Source organism: Spodoptera frugiperda, chromosome 17, assembly GCF_023101765.2.
Source record: "Spodoptera frugiperda isolate SF20-4 chromosome 17, AGI-APGP_CSIRO_Sfru_2.0, whole genome shotgun sequence".
NCBI lineage: Eukaryota > Metazoa > Arthropoda > Insecta > Lepidoptera > Noctuidae > Spodoptera > Spodoptera frugiperda.
The window spans coordinates 7,855,918-7,879,107 of NC_064228.1; the positions used below are offsets into that span (position 1 = coordinate 7,855,918).

At 34.1% G+C, this 23,190-nt stretch overlaps 2 protein-coding genes and 1 non-coding gene across 6 annotated transcripts; all 3 read left to right on the top strand.

Moving 5' to 3' along the window:
- LOC118276907 (DNA-directed RNA polymerase II subunit RPB1-like) lies at positions 1 to 4,656 on the top strand. The gene is made up of 4 exons (XM_035595518.2): positions 1 to 116; positions 794 to 874; positions 1,263 to 2,013; positions 2,448 to 4,656. Exons 2-4 carry the CDS (start codon positions 802 to 804, stop codon positions 2,554 to 2,556), a joined length of 933 nt encoding a protein of 310 aa, XP_035451411.2. The 5' UTR covers positions 1 to 116; positions 794 to 801; the 3' UTR covers positions 2,557 to 4,656.
- Positions 4,657 to 6,778: 2,122 nt separating this feature from the next.
- Positions 6,779 to 20,429, top strand: LOC118276906 (damage-control phosphatase ARMT1). Of its 4 annotated transcripts, none has more exons than XM_050699939.1 (16): positions 6,814 to 7,138; positions 10,419 to 10,524; positions 10,848 to 11,065; positions 11,428 to 11,584; positions 11,948 to 12,175; positions 13,098 to 13,175; positions 13,838 to 13,912; positions 14,694 to 14,871; positions 15,325 to 15,410; positions 16,214 to 16,275; positions 16,612 to 16,664; positions 17,336 to 17,445; positions 18,206 to 18,383; positions 18,819 to 18,945; positions 19,377 to 19,494; positions 20,245 to 20,429. In XM_050699939.1, exons 1-15 carry the CDS (start codon positions 7,008 to 7,010, stop codon positions 19,486 to 19,488), a joined length of 1,899 nt encoding a protein of 632 aa, XP_050555896.1. In that variant the 5' UTR covers positions 6,814 to 7,007; the 3' UTR covers positions 19,489 to 19,494; positions 20,245 to 20,429. The 4 variants fall into 4 exon arrangements, with proteins under 4 accessions (XP_050555897.1, XP_050555896.1, XP_050555893.1 ...); XM_050699936.1 differs by lacking the exon at positions 6,814 to 7,138 and adding an exon at positions 8,402 to 8,829; XM_050699940.1 differs by lacking the exon at positions 13,838 to 13,912 and having other exon boundaries at positions 6,779 to 7,138.
- Trnak-uuu (transfer RNA lysine (anticodon UUU)) lies at positions 10,149 to 10,221 on the top strand. Its single transcript has one exon. It is a non-coding gene; the product is annotated as a tRNA-Lys (tRNA).
- Positions 20,430 to 23,190: the final 2,761 nt, after the last annotated feature.

Genomic DNA, 23,190 nt, shown 5'->3' on the forward strand with positions numbered 1-23,190 from the left:
GCTTCTTTTGACAGTGCCGAAAGGCCGCCCATGATTTGTTTTTATTTTTCAATTCGCCGGCCAATCTTGTGAAGAGCAGACGTATATAATTCTGTGTCCTAGATCGTCAATAAATTGTGAGTATTTTGAGCTATTATAGTCTAAATAATATCTTAATTACCGTGTTTACAATTAGATTAATTTCGTAATGTTTTTTATTAGAATTTTCGTAAGATATTTACTTATTAGTTTTTACGTGTTTTTGATTGGATTTTATGCCTACTTGTCCTGTAATTACTGATAAATTAATAATTAAGTATTGTGTTTATCAAGGTAGAGACCTAGGTATCCAAAGTTTATGAAGTATTCTAGATTTTAGTGACTAAATGGCTAAATTTTGATGATAATCGAGTGTTTGGTAAATGGTACAATATAAATAATGCAGAGTTTAGGTCTATGTAAACTTGAAACTTATAGTTTTGATTCAATAAATGCTTATGTAAACGAAATAGTAAATAGATCTTGGCAGTAGGTACATAGCAATGATGTTTTGAACAATGAGAGAACCTATCTAATCCTATTTTTTATTATTATTTTTCTAGTTATTTTAAAGTGGTAATTTTAGTGTTCAAACTATATTGAGTAAAAAATAAAATGTAATAAGATTCTAATTCGACAATTTTTTTAGGTCAAACTTACGACCTCACTTCCGCAAACATACAAAAAACAAAATGGATGATTTAATTTTTTTCTACACAAAATGTAAATAGTGAATTATATTTTTAAATTATTTATTGTTTTGGTGTTATTTCAGGTCCGAAAATGTATCCTACGAAGAGTGCGTGCGATTACATGACTGAAATAAACCGTTTATTCCCTCGGCCGACCGAAAATGGTGAGTTTTAAGTTATAAACCAAGATAACCCATTGACCACTATTACTTTACAAGTAAATTCTTGGAAGTTCTGACTACAATGGCCAAGTTAAACTATTTTAGACGACACTACTATAATCCGACAGCTTTTCATTTTACATGTTTTCATCAACTTTATTCAAAACAAATGAATTTAGCATTTGTTTCTACGAAAGCTGTATATTTGATGCAGTGTCGTAATTTTGTTTCCAACTTTTAGAGATTGACGTGATTATTAACGCCTGATATTATTTTGACCATAATTATTCTGCTGTTATTAATATTGCTAAACGGAATCTACTTATATTCCTAAGGATACACACAGACTCATTAGCTTTCAAACTAAATTAGCTAATTCATTACAAATCAGTTCCAGATCCTTACCGGTCTCCAAGTGCCCTGCCCAACATGACAATGAGTTCACCATTCAGGCAATCTACACCAGTGAACCGTTCATCGAGCTCCGCAGACTCCCTATCTCCGGACTCCTTTCCAGACCTGTCTCACCGCTCAGACATGGACAGACAATCCTTCGAAACCCCATTTGTAGTCAGACGCCAACGTCCCATCATAGGCAGAAGGATTTTTGACAATACGGAGCAAGTTACACCTGCACCACCTACTTTAAAACCCGTTGAACATGATATTGAGTTTCCAAACTCAATATGGCAGCCAGATGAACACCACTTATTCCCACCGACACCGCCAAGCATCAAAATTGAACAGAAAAACTATACACCAAACTATTTCTATGAATTATTTCCGACAGAGAAGAAAGGGTTTGAGTTTAAGCCCCCAGTCAAACTATCTCCGGTATCAAACTACACTCCGTCACCAACATATTCACCGACCACTCCAACTACGAAAATGCCACCACGGATGCCAACTTCACCGTTCAGGGTGCCAAGTAGACCGAACTATGGACCAAGTTCTTCTAGACATCAGGATACGAAGTCGGATAAAATGTGCACATTCTGTAGGAAGAATGGAGAAACTCCGCTGGTGTATATGACGCATTGTGTGAGGGAGAATGTTGGCAACCAGAGCATTGTCACCTGCCCTATATTGCGGTCTCACGTCTGTTCCACATGTGGAGCTTCTGGTGATAATGCACATACTATGTAAGTACCTTTATCTGTAATCAACTTCTCTTGGAAGTTTCTAGTACTCTTATAACAGCAATAACTGCCATCAATCAATCAATAAGCCCTTTATCCTGAACTTAAATAGTTGTGGAAGATGTTTCCCCTGTTTAAAGGATATGTCTAAGTTCAGTATGCCTTTTGGCAAAGGCCTCCAACAATTTCCATCGAGTCCTATCTCTGGCGACCCTTCTCCAAAAATAACTACCATACTCAGAATCATTTAATGGTTACTTAACCCAGTCTTAAATCCTCATTCATCCTGATTCAATCACGCCTTGAATCCTCGATAGTAGTAGCTAGACATGCCCAATTTATACAATGTTATACCCACTTTTCATCTATTTTCAGTCCCTTTTTTAAAGTATGTAAGTGGTGATCTGAAATTAACTACAAAAACGTTATAATTCCAGTACATACTGCCCAGTACTTCGCAGCAGCAACAACGGCAGGCCTTTGCAGTCCACCACCATCACTCTGAAAAACACCAGGATCAAAAGCAATGGTAGGAGGCGATTTTAATTATATTTTTCTTGACAAAATTATATAAAATAATGAAGATTTTTTATTGTATTTTGGGTAATGTACACTTCATTAGTGTTACGGTATTCTTAAATTTAATTTTTTTACTGATATATGTATATACTGCATTTTTAATGTTTGACTGAAACATATTGTACTTTTAATAATATTGACTGATTAATATATCGATCTAAAATAGTAGAACAATAGTTGCGGTATTTAATATCTGCTCAACTAACAGGAAACTGACTAAATTATCGTAAGACTGACTCAATTAACTAAAAATCACTGTTTACCCATGTAAATATTTGGAGAAAAAGCTCTACTACTTTAAGCGGTGACGTCGCGCAGCAGCGTCTGCGCACGCTGCTAATGATGATGAGTCCTTCTGTGACTCGAAACTTTACTAGTTTCTAGTGACTCGAAACTTTACTAGTTTCTAGTCACAGAAGGACTTTTTCTCCAAATACGTGAGTAAACTGTGATTTTATTTAATTAAATGGCCTAGACCATTTGAAAAAATATTATTATTGTATTCTAGTTGTTACTCCCTATTTCAAGTTAACTGAGAGTAAAGAAATTAATACCATTAGTTTGTAAAGTATTCCTGCATTCAAACATGTTATGTTCCATTTAAAACGAAATACCAAAGAGTATGTTTTATACTATGGCCATTCCAAAAACAGTATTTATTACAGACATGGATTCTTTTAGTATAAATAAATAGCAAATATTTCGATACATTTCCATGTATTTGACTCTTTATGATATTACTACAAATAGTTTTAGAATTAACCAATGATCTCATAAGACCATATTAATTAAGTATTAGTTGACTATATTGTAATTATTTGTGCCATTTTTATGTAGATACCTGACTATTACACAGTTAAAAACTGTACTATACACTACACATAGTGGACTCTCACATTTTAATGTTAAATCATGATTTTTATAAGTATCTTTATTTTCTAAGCAATAAAGGCCTATTTCGTAAAATCATGAATGTTTCGGACAACTCTTTTGACCTGCAATTGTGAAATGTGGATGACTATTTGAAAATTGTTTATTACATTGACATTTCAATATTTTCTATAATTTGTTAATTACTTATTTTTTAATACTAATCTAACTTTAATATGACATGGAGTATAAAACTAATAGAGTGCATGAATGAACAGAAATTATGAAAAAAATATGTTCTTATTATATCCATTTTTCTTTCAATAATGTTTCTTCTACAAGTCCATACTCCAATAGTTTTTTACTTCATGTATTTTAAACGGTAATACCTTTCTCTGAAACTACTAAAAATCATGCTACATAATATTTTTAATTTTCTATTTGACATTTTGACGATTTTTTACAAATATAAAAATAAATCATGATTCTTTGACAGCTATATGCAAATTTGTATCATAATCGTAACATTTTAGATCTATAATTTTATTATAACTCGTGAGACATACTAAATTAATTATTATGTTATCGGCTTACTCACGTAACTGTTTGACGAGGATCTCTACTAGTTTCAAGCCATGCTAGAGGCTCATATTCATGAGCAGCATTCTTCGATACGACGACGTTACTAATAAGCTGATAACATAATTAATTTAAGATCTAACTCATATAACTGACAGTAAATTATCATGTTTGTATTATAATTATAGCTATCATGGAACAATAGCTATACCTATAACTTATTCGCGTAACTATTTGACGAGGTATCTCAACTGTTTTCAAGCCGTACAAGAGCCCATAGTCACAAGCACTTTACTTTCTCAAACAATTACGCGAGTAAGCTATTAGAGAAACTTGTTAAATAGACTAATGCCGAGTGATTTTGAGCTCTATTGCCTTAATTATAATATAACAAAGAATATTTGCTTTCTTTGCACTTTTATGCATATAAAATAGAAGTCAAATTTGCTTGGATATTATTAAAATTACAAGACTAGAGATTTTAGACATAAAGCAGTGGGAGAACCTGTCAATCCCTGGTGCGTCTTTTATGGGGTTTAGGACTAATAGTTTCACAAATAGGTCCCAATGGTTTATTAGTGTAATGTGGTGAGCACACAGAAAGTTTACTCCCAAGGTATAAACCCATGATATGACATTACATAATTACATTTGGTATCTTTACCTTTTACGGTAATTGTACTTAGTACTTATTTCCTATATATATTATGATTTTATTTTCCTTTTCATTAAATGTTAATGAATAAAATATATTTTTTGATTTTGCATTAGCCATTTGGTTGGTGAACTAAGGATCTCAGATTCGATTCTCTCTTGTTAATAGTATTATTAGCATTGGTTATTTCGATTTGAGAAATTACCAGTTTTATAATAAGCACAGTTAAGTATTGTGCTACTTTATATTCTTATTTAGTATAAAACCCTTACTATACCCTTAGGTAAAAAACTGTTTTATTATTTGTTTTTAAAATTTTAATTTTAAATATATGGTGAGCATTCCATTGATTTAATAATCTTTGTTCAAAATGCTCAATTTTAATAGATTGTAAGTAGTGACTATGAAATGTTCTAAAAAATATGATTTTGTTTTATGAATTTTCTGAATTTGTTTTGTCTATGCAATAAGGTTGCTTTTTTGCGTAGCATTTGTGTTGGTTTTGAGCCAAAATACTTAGAATTTAAGGACGATTTTAGTACAAAAATGAGTTTTAAAGAAGTTAGAATATGTTTTTTGTTTTCTTTTTTCTATTTACTTTCTTGTTTTAGAGTTAAATTTTATTATAGATTATGTTTGGATAATGTTATAATAGCCACAGAATAATGTTTTAAGGTAAGCGTCCACAGGCCCGCATACGTATCGCACGCATCATACGCATTCCGTAAGACGTCATCAGTACATATCGCATGTAGGCATTGTCGATGATGCGGTCCGTACGATGCGGATCAGTGGACGCAGTTGTATGAGTTTCTATACAAGGCATACTAAAATCCGTTGCGTACGATGCGGGCCTGTGGACGCTTACCTTTAAAGATTCAATTCTTTCGCAGATTTGAAGCTTAAATTATGTCTTCAAAAGATTTTTATGTAATTTTTCAAAACATGTCTTTAATTATTTTTATAATACTATGTCTGAACTAACTGTATGCTCTTATAGTTTCTTTCATGTAATTTGCACAATTAAATGTTTTAACATACTATTTAGTATTCTGAAGTACATTAAGTACATTATTATTAATTTTTATGTATTTTTAATCTTGTCACTAAAAGTGCAAGGGTTGCATGTTTTGTAATAAATGCTATTTGCAATGAATGTGTTTATATTTTACTAGCTACTTCCGCGCGGTTTCACCCGCTGTGCTCGGCTCCTATTGGTTATAGCGTGATATTTTATAGCCTATAGCCTTCCTCGATAAATGCACTATTCAACACAAAAAGAATTATTCAAATCGGACCAGTAGTTCCGGAGATTAGCGCGTTCAAACAAACAAACAAACAAACTCTTCAGCTTTATAATATTAGTATAGATTCATCATCAATTGTATCAGCCACAAGACGTCCACTGCTGAACATAGACCTTCCCTAGTAACTTCCAGATAGGTCGGTTGGACTTTGTAGCGACCGACCTGCATCCAGGGTTTGTTTGCTACCATTATTACTATTTTATTAGACTTATAATGATAACATAAGTGATTTCAATGGCTACTGTCAAACAAGGAGCCTCAAGTTTGATTACAAAGTCGGCTAAAGAAGGCATTAGGATTTAGGTTTTACAATGTAAGTATTTTGTACAGTACAGGGAGTTTTGTAACTGACAAAAGAAAAATAATACTTTGCCTTTTTAGGGAAAATAAAGGGCACACAGTAAAGAAAGAAAAAGCATTTATTCAGCACATTACATGCACAGTGGTACAGACAAAATAATAATAAAAAAGATAAATAGGTATTATAAGAAGTAAATTAGTAATTATGTAGGTAGCCTAGATAGCTGAAACAAATGCCTGAACATAGCATCTATATTTTGCAAAATATAGCGTACAACGCCATCTAGTACAGTACAATGTAACTTTCTTTGTTCTGTGGCCAGCAAGGTCACGTTCAAGAACGTTTTACGAACGTTGTTGAACGCCTACCAACAACAGTGTCAGACGGATAAAATAGGAACTAAATAATACTAGAACAAAAATATTCTCTTTTAGAAGAAACTAGCGACATTATCAACTGCAAAACTAAGTTTGTATCACATTGTTATTATACTGTTATCAATCAAGAGCTGTTAATAAGTGACAGATCGTAAAAACTACTTTCAAAACAGCACCAATCGCTGCATAAGTCGGATATCTTTGCTATACAGTTTAGTGCCAATTCTATTTATAAGTCGACAGTCGACGTAATATTTTGTATTCATCGTCAGACATTTTTTTTAGTACTTTTTTTTTGTGAACCGGAAATCAAATTAATTTGCGGGAAAATGGAGGACGATCAAGTACTCTATGACGCAGACGACGACAATTATAATAATGGTTGTTATATTGACACGGATTTACCAGTGATGCGGCTTCAAACTCCATTCGAAGTTGATCTATGTGGAATGTATGGGAGGTTAGTAAATAATTACCATTACATACATAAATTGTGTGTTTATTTACAGCATCGAGTGTTATTGTATTTTTAAAAGTTGTTTTTGAACTTCTGACATTAGGTATTTTCGCGGGAAATTCAAAAGTACTTCCGGATTTTTTTGCTATTAATTTTATAAATGAGAAAGTTTCCATGATTGTTTGTTACGTCTTCACGTCAAAATGGTTGAAAGGATTGATGAAATTAGGAACAGGGGTAGATTAGATGTGGAATAAAACATAACCACTTTTTATCCCTCGGGACCATAGGTGAAAATGCTGCCAGAATAAAATCTTTAAAATCAATAATACCTATTTTGCGTAGTAATAGTACCTAACTGATTAATAATTGTAATAATCATACAAGAGATGACATTTTTGTATTTCTATAAAGAAATTAACTCAAGAATTCTATTACTATCGCATTTTCGTTTGTTTTTAAGTTTGACAGTAGTTGGCAGTACATTATTTTTTTATTTTACGTTTTAAAAATTCTTTTTGTTTGGTTGAGTTTTAGTTACATACTACGGAAATTGTAATATTCTGCGATACTGTCAATTTTAAATATTGCAGAAGACTTGTTTAAACGCATATTAAAATCAAGGACAATATTTTATTAGCAAGTAACAAATACTGCATATTTTTTAATATTGACAACATTCTGATTTGTTTATGATATCGCAGATAAAATTCTTATGCTTATTTACATTAAGTCCTTTTTTTTAAAACCAAATTATCGGGTAATCAGATTAATCGGAATCCCCACGCAGTTCTTGGTAAATGGTAGATCACAATATGTCAGATTATCTTGATTTATTATCTCAAGATCTTTATTATTCTTTATTAAGTATTATATTGTAAACGTGTAATTCACTACATGGCATACATTACGTGGCAGATGTTACGTGAAAGAGATTACGTGGCAATTACCACGTCGCCATTGTTATTGATGCCAAGATATTTTAATAAATTATTTATTTTAGTTCCGTTATATTTTAGTTACCTACTTTCAATATTTATTAGAAGGATAACACTAAATTGAATATAACTCTAAAATAAATCTCAATAAACATGAAATAAAAACATAAATATATATGTAAAACTTACATAATATACTATAAATACATTATTGAATCAACGATTGCACCTAAAATTATTTTTCATTGAAGAGCACAAAAACTGGTTGCTCTACGATATTCATAGACATTTTTTACTTTGCAAACCACGCACAGCTGTTACTGTCACTGTCAACATTGGCAGCTGGCACAAGCACAACTGTCATTAATCAGTCAAAAATAAAAAATCACAACATTCGAATGTATTCTCAAAAATAAATAATATCCATTCGGTTATGGCATAAAAAAATTAACGAAAACGACAAAAAATGAGTTCACCGGCTAAAGGGGTTGCTTTGCCGCAATCGCCTGTTAAAGGAGGTTCACCAACAAAACCTGGTTCACCTCTGGCGCAGTCTAAGAAATCAAGTAAAGCATCCTCACCTACGAGATCAACAGGTGCAGCACAGCCCTTTGTCCATCAAAATTCTGATGATGAAGACTATTACACGAGACCCGACTTTATTTACGGCGGACCATTTATCGGCGTGAATAGACCATCCCCATTCTTAGATACTGGGACGCCGATGAATTTGCCGCTACAAGGGACATTTAAAAAGTATGTATGATACTTATAATGCTTGAGCTCAATAAAAAAAAAAAAACATAGCAGTCCATCACCTATGCTTCAGCCTAAGCTCAATAAAAAAAAAAAATAGTAATCCATCATTCGATAATGTCGCGCGAAAATATTTAAGTCAGACTTCTATTTTCAAATAAGAATCTGTTTTTTTTTTTCATAACATTTTATTGATTTTATCTTTTGTTGTTGATATTATTGAAACCATCTTTATCTATCTTAACAACCTCATATAATATTATATTGTGTTATCTATCGCTAACAATGGAAAACATGGATTAAATGAATACAATAGTGTAATTAGAGAGCTATTGTAAATTTTATTACTACTATAATACTGAATCATAAATATGACAATCTAGATAGAATGAGAAATTTCCATGTTGGTAAATAAAAAAAAAAAAAAAACAGGAGAAATACTTAAAAATTTCTTTAACAAATCATTATTTGTGATGTTTTTGTAACTGTATTTTATGTAATTGCAATATTTTATGTAAAAATAAATACTGTATTTGGTGGCAAAAAGCTCACCCCCTATTACATGGGACTTATAATAAATTAGTGAAAAGTAGGAGTACATTGTACATTGGCATTACATACCGTAATGTGCACCTCTGTCTACCCTTTGGGGATAAATTAGTATAGTTGCATTTTATGACTGGTTTTTGTTTATTTGTGATTCGCAGGAGTTCCTCTAAACACGTTGTTGACCAATAAGATCAAGTCAAGAATGATTTTTACAAGTTTTATATGAAGTCGGAATCATTGATGCTTTTTTTGTTCACTTGAAGTCAACTATTACTGAATAAATGACCATTTGTTATTTGATGAAACTAATGTTACAGTTTACAAATTAATACACCTTTGTTACCTGCATGTCTATTTTGTATTAATATAATTTAATTATTTGTAAATTATTAGAATGACAGGATCTAATGTGCTAAAAGAAAGATATTTTATATAGATAAGAAAGCATTTAATTTCACTAAAATATATTACTAGACTCGAAATAGGTATTATTAATTTATTGTACCACCCATAATACTAATTTTAGAAATGTCAGGAAAACTCTGTGCCTCAATTTTGTCACACGAAAAGCAACTCTAAACCTATGTCGTAGAATTCTAAATCGATCGTAATTTGCACAAGAACGATGGTTTGAGGAATAATATTTCTTGTGATATCATCAACCTTATGGCTTAAGAATTAAAGGCGATGTTTACTTATATACAATTTGTAAATGCGTCATAGTTTTGTGTTTCTGTGGTACAATCGATAATTTCGCTTTACCTTGTACAGCCCGGATAGCTCAGTCGGTAGAGCATTGGACTTTTAATCCAAGGGTCCAGGGTTCAAGTCCCTGTTCGGGCGGCTTTCTTTTTGTTAATATTTTCTTTTTCAAATTATATTATTACTTTTTTGTTTTATTTTTGGGTATTTTTTCTTAAGTTTTTTTTTAATATTTTTTTTTGCTGTTTTATTGGAAATGTTTGTTAGGTTTATATATTTTTATCGATTTGTTTTGTACCATAATATTTTTATTATTAAATATTTTTGTTTATTTTCAGGAGCTTCGCGTATTTTTCTCTGAAAGAAAGAATACCAGTGATATTAACTAAAATAATCGATTACTTGTCAAGAGATGGAGGCAGCATCAAATCTGCCAATGGCGCGGTATGTATTTAGTAAATAATTATTAAAAATTCATACAATGTTGTACAAAAACCAAATTTTCCATAATAACATTTTTTTTTTTAAATTGATGCATTAATAGGTGTTGTGTTCGCATTCTGGAGCAAATTAGAAAAAAAAACTTAAATTGGCGGGAATCCGTCGCCATGGTAATGAAGTTGTCAAAAATATACATATTTTTTAAAATTAATTTTTCATTTTTTTTTTTAAGGTATAATACGTTGTACATATTTATTTAATACTTATTTAAGTTTTTATTTCATATAATAAAAGTAGAAGCGTAATCAATTATGTTTATTTCACAGTCAGAGGAGGATCTTAAAAATTTTATGCAATCTGTGGTCAAGTTGAAGAACGATTTAGTAACGAATAAAGATTATGATCCGTTTACTGTAGACACGGCTAACGCAAAAAAATGGAACATGTGGATAGAGAATCAAGAAAATAAGAAATATTTTAATAATACTTGGATGTTTACCGAATGTTATTTGTACAGAAAGCTTAGAGAAGGTTGTGAATTGACGTGAGTAAAATAAAATATTACAAAACATCATAATTTGTAACTTGTTTTGCTACAGTGAGGTAAAAATAAGTATTTTACAATAAAGTTGTAATCAGCGCCATCTAGTTTGTGACTGGTGCACTGTATTATCTGCTGCTATTAGTCAATAGATGGCGCTTAAAATTAAGATGGCAATGATTCTTTTTAGCTATTGAATTCAATAAAAATACTTTAAAATATTAAAAATATTGGCTATGTATATGATATATCAAGCAGGTCATCTTTTACATAACATAACATAACTGATAATAATAAAAATTACATAAAAAAACTTTAGCTATTCCCCGATAGATGGCGTTATAACATATTGTCTTCAATTGCAGCAAAGGTTTACAGAAGTTCGATTATTTTGAAGCTCAAAAGAAGAGTGCTTTTGACAACAATGTAGAGTTGATGTGCATAGTCGCTGACAAAATGGTGACCATGGTCAATAAGTCTGAAAAAGACAAGCGGAAAGCTGATTTCATCACTTTACTGAAGGTAAGTTGTAGATTTTATGTATGTATGTTAGATGCTGAAGTATATAATATCGTATTGCAAAGAGAAGAACATTACAATATAAATAGAAAGAAAATAATTTACAACCCAACTAAGCCTTGTGAATAGATGGACAAAACGATCATAGCGCTAGTATCTACAATCTAAATCTAATTTACAACCCAACTAAGGTTGTGAATAGATGGGAAAAAACGATTTAGCGCAGTTTCTGCTAAAACTATCTACGTAGAAGTATGGAAAAAGGGGAATCGTAAAATTTTAGGAATCGTAAAAACATTTTGGACCGCGCTCTTTATCATTCCGACCAACACGAAATCAAAATAAAACCACATATTCCTCTTTCAGATATGCCTGTGGGCGAACAAATGCGACCTGTCCCTCTCTCTAGGGTCCCAGGTGAACCTGATCCAAGCGGCGAAGGATGCCACTGAGAAACTCCGCCTGAACCCACCCCCACCCCCGCCCCCTCCCAAGAAGGGTAAGAAGGGGAAGCCCGCTAAGGAGGCCGCGCCACAAGCACCGCTTGTCATCAGCCACGATCCGTTTCAAATGATACTGGATTTGAAGGATAAGGTGATAAATAAATGATAAATGATATTTATTTCTGTAAATAGGTTATAAAATAACACTTTTACACGTCAAAGGTGAGAAATATGATCTTGCATTTTGATTATGTTAAACTTTATGTGTATACAAATGTATGTTTGTTTGTATCTACCTAACTTTTTTATGGTATAAGTCGGTAAATCAGTAGACAGATCACCTGATGGTAAGCAATCGCCGCCGCCCATGGACACTTGAAACACAGTGTTATACGTGCATTGCCGACCTTTTGGGGGTTAGGAATTTAAGGGTTGTTGGGGAATTGGGGATTGGGAAGATTAGGAATAGGGGTAATTGGGCCTCCGATAACCTCACTTACACATCGCAAGTGTTGTTTGTGTTTGACATCGGTTTTCTGTGAGGCCGTGGTATCACTCCCACACTTGAATTCTTACAAACCGTTTTATAATGAAGTTGAAGCAATCGAAACAATGTAACCAAAAATTGTACATATTGTGAATCTGATTGGAAAAGAGTAACCTATGGAGTTTCTTGCTCGTTCTTCTCCATAGGAATCTACACTTTGGAATGAGCAAATAGAGCAACTAGAGGACTGACCGACAGACATACGTTATTAATATTATTATATTTGCTTTGACGTTCAAAAGTGCCTATAACCCGTGCGCAACAAGATGAGACCTAAGCAAATACGTCACAGTAGAATTATTACGAAATAAATAATACTAATGGTGGTTTGTCAATATTTTTGCAATATAAAGTTGTTAAATTGATATTTATTATAGACATTATTAGTGATATTAATTAGTTATGTTTAAAATTTACGTCGTTACACATTCCACACAGGTCTCAACTTGTCGCGAACGGGTAATACCTGCTCTAATTAAAATAAATAATGTTGACATTGATTTTGACTGTATGTTTAATTTTTCAGTTGTTAGTGGATGATACGGCTAAAATAGCCGACCAGGTTCAGAACAAAGCTGACGCTATGCTGAAAGCTATCAATGCGGTACGTATATATATATATATTCATATATTTTTAATGTTGATAAGTCTGCCTTTGGCTACCAATCCTCTTACTGCCAGGACGGTGAAGCGAAGACCTTTTTTTATTATAAGCTTTAAGATTTTAGGTAAATTTAGTTGATCTTTTAATCAAAAAACATTGTCCAGACATTTCTGCTACTGCTCGGCTCCTATCAATCGCAGCGTGATGTTTTATAGCCTATAGCCTTCCTTGATAAATGGACTATTTAACACAAAAACAATTATTAAATTCGGACCAGTAGTTTCGGAGATTAGCGCGGGCAAACAAACAAACAAAGTCTTAAGCTTTTAGTATTATTTCATCATCAGCCTATAAGTGGCCACTACTGACCAAACGCCTCTTCTCACACGGAGAAGGTTTGAGCATTAATCACCACGCTTGCCAAATGCGGGTTAGCGATTCAAGGTTTCCTCACGATGTTTTCCTTCGCCGTTTGTCAGTGGTGTCTAAATAATGTTAGAAAGTACATATAACTCGGATAAAGTCACATTGGTACTACTTGCCGTTGGTAGGTTTCGAAAACGCACCCTTATGCATAAGGAGCCGGTATCTTAAACCCGGGTTACCATGACTAGTATTACTTAAAACTTAAAATACTAGGGTTTGATACATTTACTTTACAGAATACGACGTTTAAGTTCAAGTGCAGTTGTCATAGGTTGGCCACGCTCGCCGGCGTGCCGTTGTGTAAAGATGAAGTTAGTATTTCGTAGCCCTACATAGAAAGTAGAAGTATATTTATGTAGATAGTAACAATAGGGTAGATGACTTATTTTTATTTTAATGTCCGTCTTGTAGATTATTTTAAAACTAAATAGATTATTTTAGACACGTATTGGTCGGGCAAGGTACTACTAGGCTTTTTACCGTTTTTCGAAATTTTCTCAGTAATAGCACGGAGTCTGGAATTGTGCCCAGTATAATTATAGCAATTTTTAGAATTTTTAGAATTTATTTTTTATTTTTCATGCGATTCAAAATAGGTAGATAGGTACTAGGCGATCAGATTTACAGAAGAAATGTTTCGTAATTAGCGAGTGACCCCTGTAGTGTTGTGACACGTTTGTATGATTTAAAATCAAGAACCATGCGACTTGCATGCGTATTTGGTACTAATTTTTTTTAAACGTATTTTAAGCTGTAACTTTGTGTAGAGATTCTATTCAACCTGTATTCTTAAGTGCTTCTTGATGTATATGGGTATTTTGTTACACGCTGTATGTAGTACCCAATTTTGTTATGCGAATTGGTAGGTACTGCACTTAATTTTCTGGAGGAATTTTGTCTTGTATTTATAATTATCTATTTTCTTTTTTATGTAGGTCTTGCTTTCAAAGCAACACTTTTCTAGTAAAGAGAAAAGTGTGTAGTTTGGTATTTAGTGTAGTGTTATTCTTTCTTTTAGTAATGTCAGTTATAGTATGTATTGTTTTATGGAATAAAAAAGTATGACATTAATAAGTAATGTATAAATTGTAGGCCGCGGAAGAAGTGAAGGATACGAAAGACGCGAAGGATACGAAGGATACGAAAGACAAGAAGGAGACGAAAGAAGCAGCTCCTGCGGAAGCCAAGGATGGGAAGGAGAAGAAGGAAGATGCTCCCAAACCCATACCCTGCCCTGCCAAGATGACTGTCCCTCAAGCTGTAATGTTCGGTGAGCGTTTTTATACTATAATAATCAATTACAAAGATATGTCATATCATTTGACCGCACGATTAACGCGGTGGCTGGGTAAATGGCTGAAAGAAAAGCTCTACTGGCTGCTCATAATGAAGAGTTTCTGTGACTAGAAACTAGTGGAGATTTTCTCCATTAATGCACGTGAGTAAACCGTGACTTTTAGTTCACAAAAGCTGTGTAAGTAAGGCAGTGGAGGACTCATCTTCCTTCCCATCCCCAATCCATCCCACAACACTAATCTCCCCCAACCCCAATCCCCTTCCAACAACGATCCTCCCCCCTATTACTAATCCTCGAAACCCAAAGTCCTCAAAAAGCCGCCAACGCATTTGTAACTCCCCTGGTGTTGCGGGTGACACTGATTCTACTACATACGATAAATAATCATTGTGATATTATTAATTGTATATTTTATGTTGCCCCCAGATATTGTGTGTGACAACACTGGGTACGAGCTTTTCGCGGATCTATGTCTAGCGCACTTCTTGGTCGCACAGAAGATAGTACAAAAGGTAACTTATTAGATACTGTATACTTACACACGGTTTCACCTACTCTGCTCAGGTCCTTTTGATCGTAGCGTGATCGTTTATAGTTTATATCCATCCTCGATAAATCGACCATCACAAAAAGATATTAAATTCGGACCAGTAGTTCCGGAGATTAGCGCATCCATCAAACCAACCAACCTTAAGAATTAGGGCTTAAAAGTTAGAAATGCTGGTTTGGTTAAATATAAGTATTTATAATTTTGGCAGTGAGATTTCCGTATGACATTATTTTCGAGGATGCTATTATATTAGATAAATTAGGAAGATTAAAGCTAAGCGTCCACAGGCCCGCATCGTACGCATCGTATGACGTCATCAGTACGCACCGCATGTAGGCATTGCCGATGATGCGGTCCGTACGATGCGGATCAGTGGACGCAGTTGTGTGAGTTTCTATACAAGACAAACTATAATACGTTGCGTGCGATGCGGGCCTGTGGACGCGTACATTAAGAGACCCCGCAGACATACAATTGTAAGTTGGCCAACTATCGAACGACTAAATTGTGTACTTTTATAATTAAATCAACCGACTTTATTTTATTGGTTACCAGCCGGTGTGTGTGCGTGAAAATGCAGAAAAAAACGCTCTAATAGCTTAATTAATAATTAATTAATCGATTGTGATACGATCGGTGTCCAATTAATTAGTTGGACAAGATGTGCGGGCTAGCATATGTCACCTATTCGTATACTATGCGATTTAGTCAGCCAACTTGAAATTGTAAATCTGCGGAGTCTCTAAATTAAATTCTCTTTTCCAGGTGAGATTCCACGTCAAAGACATGCCGTGGTTCATCTCAGACGTTACTGAAAAGGATTTCAGGTATGTCTCATTAAATGCATGAAATGAATTGTATTATAAATCTGATTGACAAAGAGTAACCTATGGAGTTTCTTGCTCGTTCTTCTCCATAGGAATCTACACTTTGGATCGAGCAACTAGAGGACTGACCGACAGACAGACATTTTTTAAATATTGTAATAAATATTTGCTTTGACGTTCAAAAGTGCCTTCCCGGTCTATTTGAAATAACTAATTTTGACTTTGACTTTGATTGCAAAACAGGAGCGTCCCGGATTTTCAACTTTGTCGGTTTCGTAATAATGTTGAAAATCGATTGAAGGCACATTTAAAGATTTTTCAAAATCTTATTTTCAGATACGTGATTGATGCTTGCAGTAATAGCAATTTCAGCAAAGAAGCGTCGTCCGGTAAGTATTTAATAAAATTTGTTCTTCTTGTTTGTTTTATGATTTCGCATAACTATAGGCTCCTGATATAGCTCGAAATTGATTGAGTTACCTCGATGAATGAGGAATCAATGAATGAGTTTAAGAGGCTTATCAAGCTGGTATATCTGAATTCTTTATTATATTGTATCGTATCATCACGCCATTTATCCCAGAAGGGGTAGGCAGAAGTGCACATTACGGCACTTAATGCCACTGTACATTGTACACTTACTTTTCACCATTTATGTTATAAGTCCCATGTATTAGGTGGTGAGCCTATTGCAATATACCGGACACAATACCAGACTCCGTGCTACTACTGAGAAATTTTCGATAAACTGAAATAAGCATAGCAATATTTTGCCCGACCCGGTAATCGAACCACGGACTGCTTGTCCGGCAGTCGCACTTGCGACCACTCGAACATCGAGACAGTCTTTTTTATATTTAAAGGTGCTCCCACACAGCAGTTATATAACGTTAGAGACTGATTTAACATTTGTGTTGAAACAAATTATAACAGTAATTGTAGAGTATGTTACACGCTATTGCAAATGTTATATTGTTACACATTGTTGTATAACGTTATATAACTGCTGTGTGGGAGCACCTTAAGTTATATATTTAACTTTTTTATATATGTATTGTAGGCGCCACGGAGGGCGAGGGGGGTGCGCCCAAAATCATCAAGGCGGACAACCTGAGGTTACTCGGTCAGGCGTGGAACCAGTACCTTACTGATGGCGTCTTCCAGGTCATGGTAAGTCTACCATACTCTTGATTTTCAAATCACGAGTCTTCCATTCTCCTATATGATGATTAAGTGTGGGGGAGCCATGCTTCGGCACGAATGGGCCGGCTCGACCGGAGTGATACCACGGCCTCACAGAAAACCGACGTGAGACAACGACATTGCGTTGTGTTGGTCGTTGAATGAGGTTACCGCAGGCCCAATAACCCCGGTGCGGTGAATCCGTGAGGGCAGCCAGGATCACGGCCACAGGCAGTGGAGGAACACCGCGGTGGTTTTAGCCGGTAAGAGTCCGGCACACCCCCCCGTCGTCCCCACGGCGTGGGAAGTCCATGAGGATTTCCATCGCGTTACAAAAAAAAGGCCCAACAACCCCCCTTCCTAATCTTCCCAATCCCCGATTCCCCAACAATCCCTAAATTCTTAACCAATTAAAACCCTTGAATATCTTCAATTTGATTGCAAACTGTACAATTAGGAGAATCAGCCTTTTTCATAAGAAATGCGAATTTTGCTGACGGATAGTGTCCTGAACGGAGTCTTAATATTAATTTAACATAGTTCCTATCTAAATTAGTATTCTCAAACCAGGGAACACAAGCTGGCTGACCTTGAATACTTTTGTACCAAATACCTTTATCCATAGACACTTTGACAAAATAATCTTTCCAGGAATTAAAGCATGCAAGTTTGTATTTACTTGTATATTCCCAATAATCAGGTATATAATAAGTAGAACAATTTCTATTTATTTGATAATATTTCCCAGGCCGAAGAGTTCTGGACGACCCCCCACGTATACAGAGACATGAAGAAGTACGACCCCATCCTGTACCGCAAGCTGCAGTACGCCGTGGCGATCATGTTCAAGGGGGACCTCAACTACCGCAAGTTGTTAGGAGACCGGAATGTCAACCCCACTACTGGGTTCGAAGCTTCCTTGCAAGGTGAGACACTGATTATGTAGATGATCATTGTTAAAGGAGGATGCCAGAATTTCTATGGGATCACTACGTGTACGTGTATAAAGCACAAATGCAATTATAACGCAAAAATAGCATTATTCAAGTTCTGATTCACCAATACTACCATTTTAATGAAGAATAACTATGAACTTACTCTGTTCAGCAGATAGGGGATTGGGGGTTTGTGGGTTTGGGAGTTTGGGGATTGGGGATTTAAGGATTGAGAGTTGGGGGTCGGGCGTTGGGGGTGTTTTGTTTGAGGTTTGGGAGGAGGGATTGGGGGATTGGGGGATTGCGGGATTGGTGAATTGGGGGAATGGGGGATTGGGGGATTGGGGTTTGGGGATTTGCGGGTTTGGGAATTGTTTCATTCAATAATATTTTTTTTAATAATATTATTTTACAATGTTTGTGTAGGTTTCATCCCGGCTCCGATAATAGCGGTACGTACCGTGAAGGCGGAGCTCATCTGCGGGCTACCGAAGGGCAAGTGGGACCAACTCACTACTGCTGATGAGAAGTGGATGCAGAGCGGAGATTATGGGTACGTACTTATGTGTTACATTAACTGAAATTAATTACCTGATTTTAACCTAAAATCTCTAGATCTAGATAGGTAGATAGGTTTTTAACAGGAATTCTACAGAACCTTATAAATATTATAAATGAGAAAGTTTGTGAGTTTGAATGTATGTTTGTAACTCAATCACGTCAAAAAAGCAGAATCAGGATGCAATTTGGAATAGGGGTAGATTACGGTTTAGAATAACACATAGGCTAGCCATAGCCGCATATACTAAATTTGTTTAAACAATTTCATTCTTTTTTTATTATAACTTTCGTGAGACATACTAAATTAATTATAATCTGCCTTATGAGCCTCTAGCATGGCTTGAAACTAGTGGAGTTCCTCGTCAAACAATTACGTGAGTAAGTCGATAACATAATATGTAATTAATTTCATTCTTTTTGCAGCGTGATTCAGTTCTGTCCGAAAGGCGAAGCGCTCAAGGTATCGGACCGTCCCTGCATGGACTACTGTCAAACCTGCTTCGGAGTCGTATGTCCTGAACATACTGATATTTGATCGTTTGTAAGTACATATATCCATACTTTTTTACATATCGTCGTTCAAATTGCAATTTATCCATGTCAAAAAAAAAAAATGTTTTATTTCTATATATAATTATTTATGAAAGTTTCAAAATACACATTTAATAGAACTTATAGGTAAAAACCATTAGTTAATAAACATTTTGATGTTATGAAGTTTTTTTTTTCAGTACAATGTTTTTTTTTACTTTCCTGTAAACTCGTCATTTTTGACATAGGACTAATTGCAATATGAACGACGAAATGCTGGTTTCTTTTTGTATTAGTCAGCTTTTAGTTTGTGCTGTGTCACCTAGGAATAGGGTAGTTATTAATTTTTGTTTTAATGTCCGTCTTGTAGATTGTTTTAAAATAATAGACACGTATTTTTTATTTTCTTACGAAAACAAATACGTTCGAAGATAATTATGTTGATTTAAAATGTCGCGTGACGTCACTTTGAGGTACATTTTATACGTAGAAATGCCTCCGGTAACCTCACTCACACTACGCAAGCGTTGTTTCACGTCGATTTTCGGTGAGGCCGTGGTATCACTCCGGTCGAGCCAGCCCATTCGTGTCGAAGCATGGCTCTCTTACACTTAAGATTTTAATTTAATTTGAATAAAATAGAATTAGCTGATACCACGGCCTCACAATACACCTTGTGAGTAAGGTTACTTGGGGTTCAATAATTATTTTTTTATTAGTAATTTATGTAAATTAATAATATTCCGTTTTTCTTTTTCAGGTGTCGACTGAACTCATTCTTTGTTGTTTATGTTTATAAAAATAAAAGTTTTTACTCTTTACTCGTATTTTGGGCACAGTGAGCTTCTACACCACTTTCATAGATAAATCTAAATGTTATTTACTTGTTAATTTTTATTTACATAGCTATGATCAAATTTTAAATAAATGTTTTTTGAATTTTCACATTTCTTGTTTTATTTCTACAATATAACGTCACGCCTTTTTATCTCCGAAGAGGTAGGCAGAGGTGGCCACTTTTCAATCGTTTGTGTTATAAGTCCCATGTAATAGGGGAGTGGGCTTATTGCCACATAATGGGCACGATTCCAGACTCTGAGCTACTGCCGAAAAATTTTCGAAAAACCGAAAAAAGCCCAATAATATCTACCTTGCCCGACCCGGGAATTGAAGCCGAGACTCTTTGTCCGGCAGTCGTACTTGCGACCACTCGACTAACGAGGCAGTTATAACTATAGTGAGTATTACGACATTCTTTATTCAATGGTTTAATCACGTAACTATTCGATGAGGTACCTCGACTACTTTCAAACTACGCCGGGGCCCATAGTTCCGTCTTTGTGCTAGTGGTTTTGGAAACTAGTCGCTTTATCGCAAATAAGTATTTATATATGCAACGTTAGGCCTTTTATCCCCGAAGGGGTAGGCAGACGTGCACATCGCGGCACGTAATGTCGCTAGTAATATATATTTAATATTAGGATTTTTGTTTTTTAGTATTTGAATTCATTCTTAGTCATCATGAAAAATCAGTTTTAGTTTTAATGGTAGGCAACAGTTTAGGTTTAACAAGGGGGGATGTTGTGAATGGTGTGGACACCTTATTAAAATCAAATAGTGGGAAAATAATTGTGTGTGCTTTCCCATATTCAAATACACTTTCTTCTTCAAAGAATAAGTACATAGGTGTACTCAATAACATACTACACAAAATGACATGTCAAAATGACAGACTTTTATTTTTTGATACTAATAAATTTATTAGTAATCTTATATTTAACAAGAAAGGTATACACCTTTCAAAAAAATGTAGACAGAAAATTGCTATACTTATAGCAAATAATATTAACACTGTTATAACTAATATAACAGATAGTAGTTGTAGTGACAAATCTGTGCTGTCTAGAGTGTCTAACAGCACAGAGACACTAGGTTTAAACTAGATTATAAGACAACAGAAGGTACCTTTATAAATCATATGAATGATAAGGTAAATTCTGGCAGTATAAAACTATCTCAAAATAATTATACACAGGAGCAGCACAACCTTAAATTATTTTATATTAACATTCAAGGCTGTTCCTCAAAAATCTTAGAATTAGAGCTGTTTTTAGAAAAAACTAAGTTTGATTTAATTTGTCTATCAGAGCATTGGTTAAAGGAGGACCAACTAACATCTTTAAATCTAGAAAACTACAATGTAATTAGTAATTTCAGTAGAAAACAAATATTACATGGTGGGTCCCTAATATTAGTTAAAAATAGTATTAAATCTAAAGAAAGGAAAGACATTGTAGCACTGTCAGTTGAACACACCATTGAGTTGTCCTGTGTTGAGCTGGATAGACATGTTGTAGTTTGTGTTTATAGACCACCTAATTATCAGAATCTTCCTTTATTTGATTCTGTCATGGAGGATGTTTTAAGAAAGGTTTCTACTAGTCACAAGTCAATAATTGTTTGTGGCGATTTCAATATTAATTTATTAGAAAATAGTACAAGCAGTATGGAATTGTTAAATTTGTTTGGATCATTTAATTTAAAAAATGTTTTTTAGAACCAACTAGAATAACATCCTCGACCGCCACCTGCATTGATAATGTTTTTTGTAATTGTGATTACAAAGAAAAACATATTATAAATAGCTTGCCATCCGACCACTGTGGACTGATGGTTGCGTATAGCTCTTATTTACCTTTGCTAAAAACTCAAATAAGATTTAGACAAACTACATTTAGAAATTTGGAGAAATTAAACAATTCTTTAGCTAGTAAATTAAGTATAAAAACATTTGATATTAGTAATGTGAATAAGTTGTACAACGATTTCTTTGAATTATTAAACAAGGAATTTAACAATATTTTGCCACTCAAAAATAAAGATATTCATACCAAATTTGTATTTAGCGATTGGGCTACTGTAGGTATTCGAAAGAGTAGAAATAAACTTTTTGATCTTTATGGCATGAAACCATATAATAACGACCCCCATTTTCAACAATATGTAACATCGTACTCAAAGACTTTTAGATTAGTGTGCAAAGCCGCAAAACGTCTTTATATCAGCAATAAAATAAAATCAGCTGATGACAAAATAAAGACAACTTGGAAAATTATACAAAATGAGACTGGTAGGAAAAAAATACATAATTCAGAAATTAAATTAAGATCTGAAATTGGACAAATTTCTTCAAAATGTGATGTAGCACAGGAGTTTGAAAATTTTTTTACTAATATTCCTATTAAAATAACTAGAGATTTAAATTCTTCAGCTACACTCTCAGCTAGTTTGCTTAAAAAAAATGTAAAATCATGTCAACATGACTTTATTTTTCAATATACGAATCCTCTAGAGATCGTAAAGGTCTTTAAAGAAATTAAAATAAAATCAACTGAAGATCTTTGGGGACTATCAGTGAAAGTCTGCAAAACAATTATTCAAACTATAGCGCCCTATCTGGCTATGATTTTTAATAAAAGTATAGATGACGGTGTTTTTCCTGACCTTATGAAATATAGCAAGGTTATCCCACTATTTAAAAGCGGCGAAACCACAGAACCTAATAATTATAGGCCTGTATCTATTTTGCCGGTCCTTAGCAAAGTGTTTGAAAAGTTGATACTGTCTCAGATGCTTCATCATTTTAATAAAAACTCCATCTTCCACCATCAGCAGTATGGTTTCACTAAAGGTCGTTGTACAACTG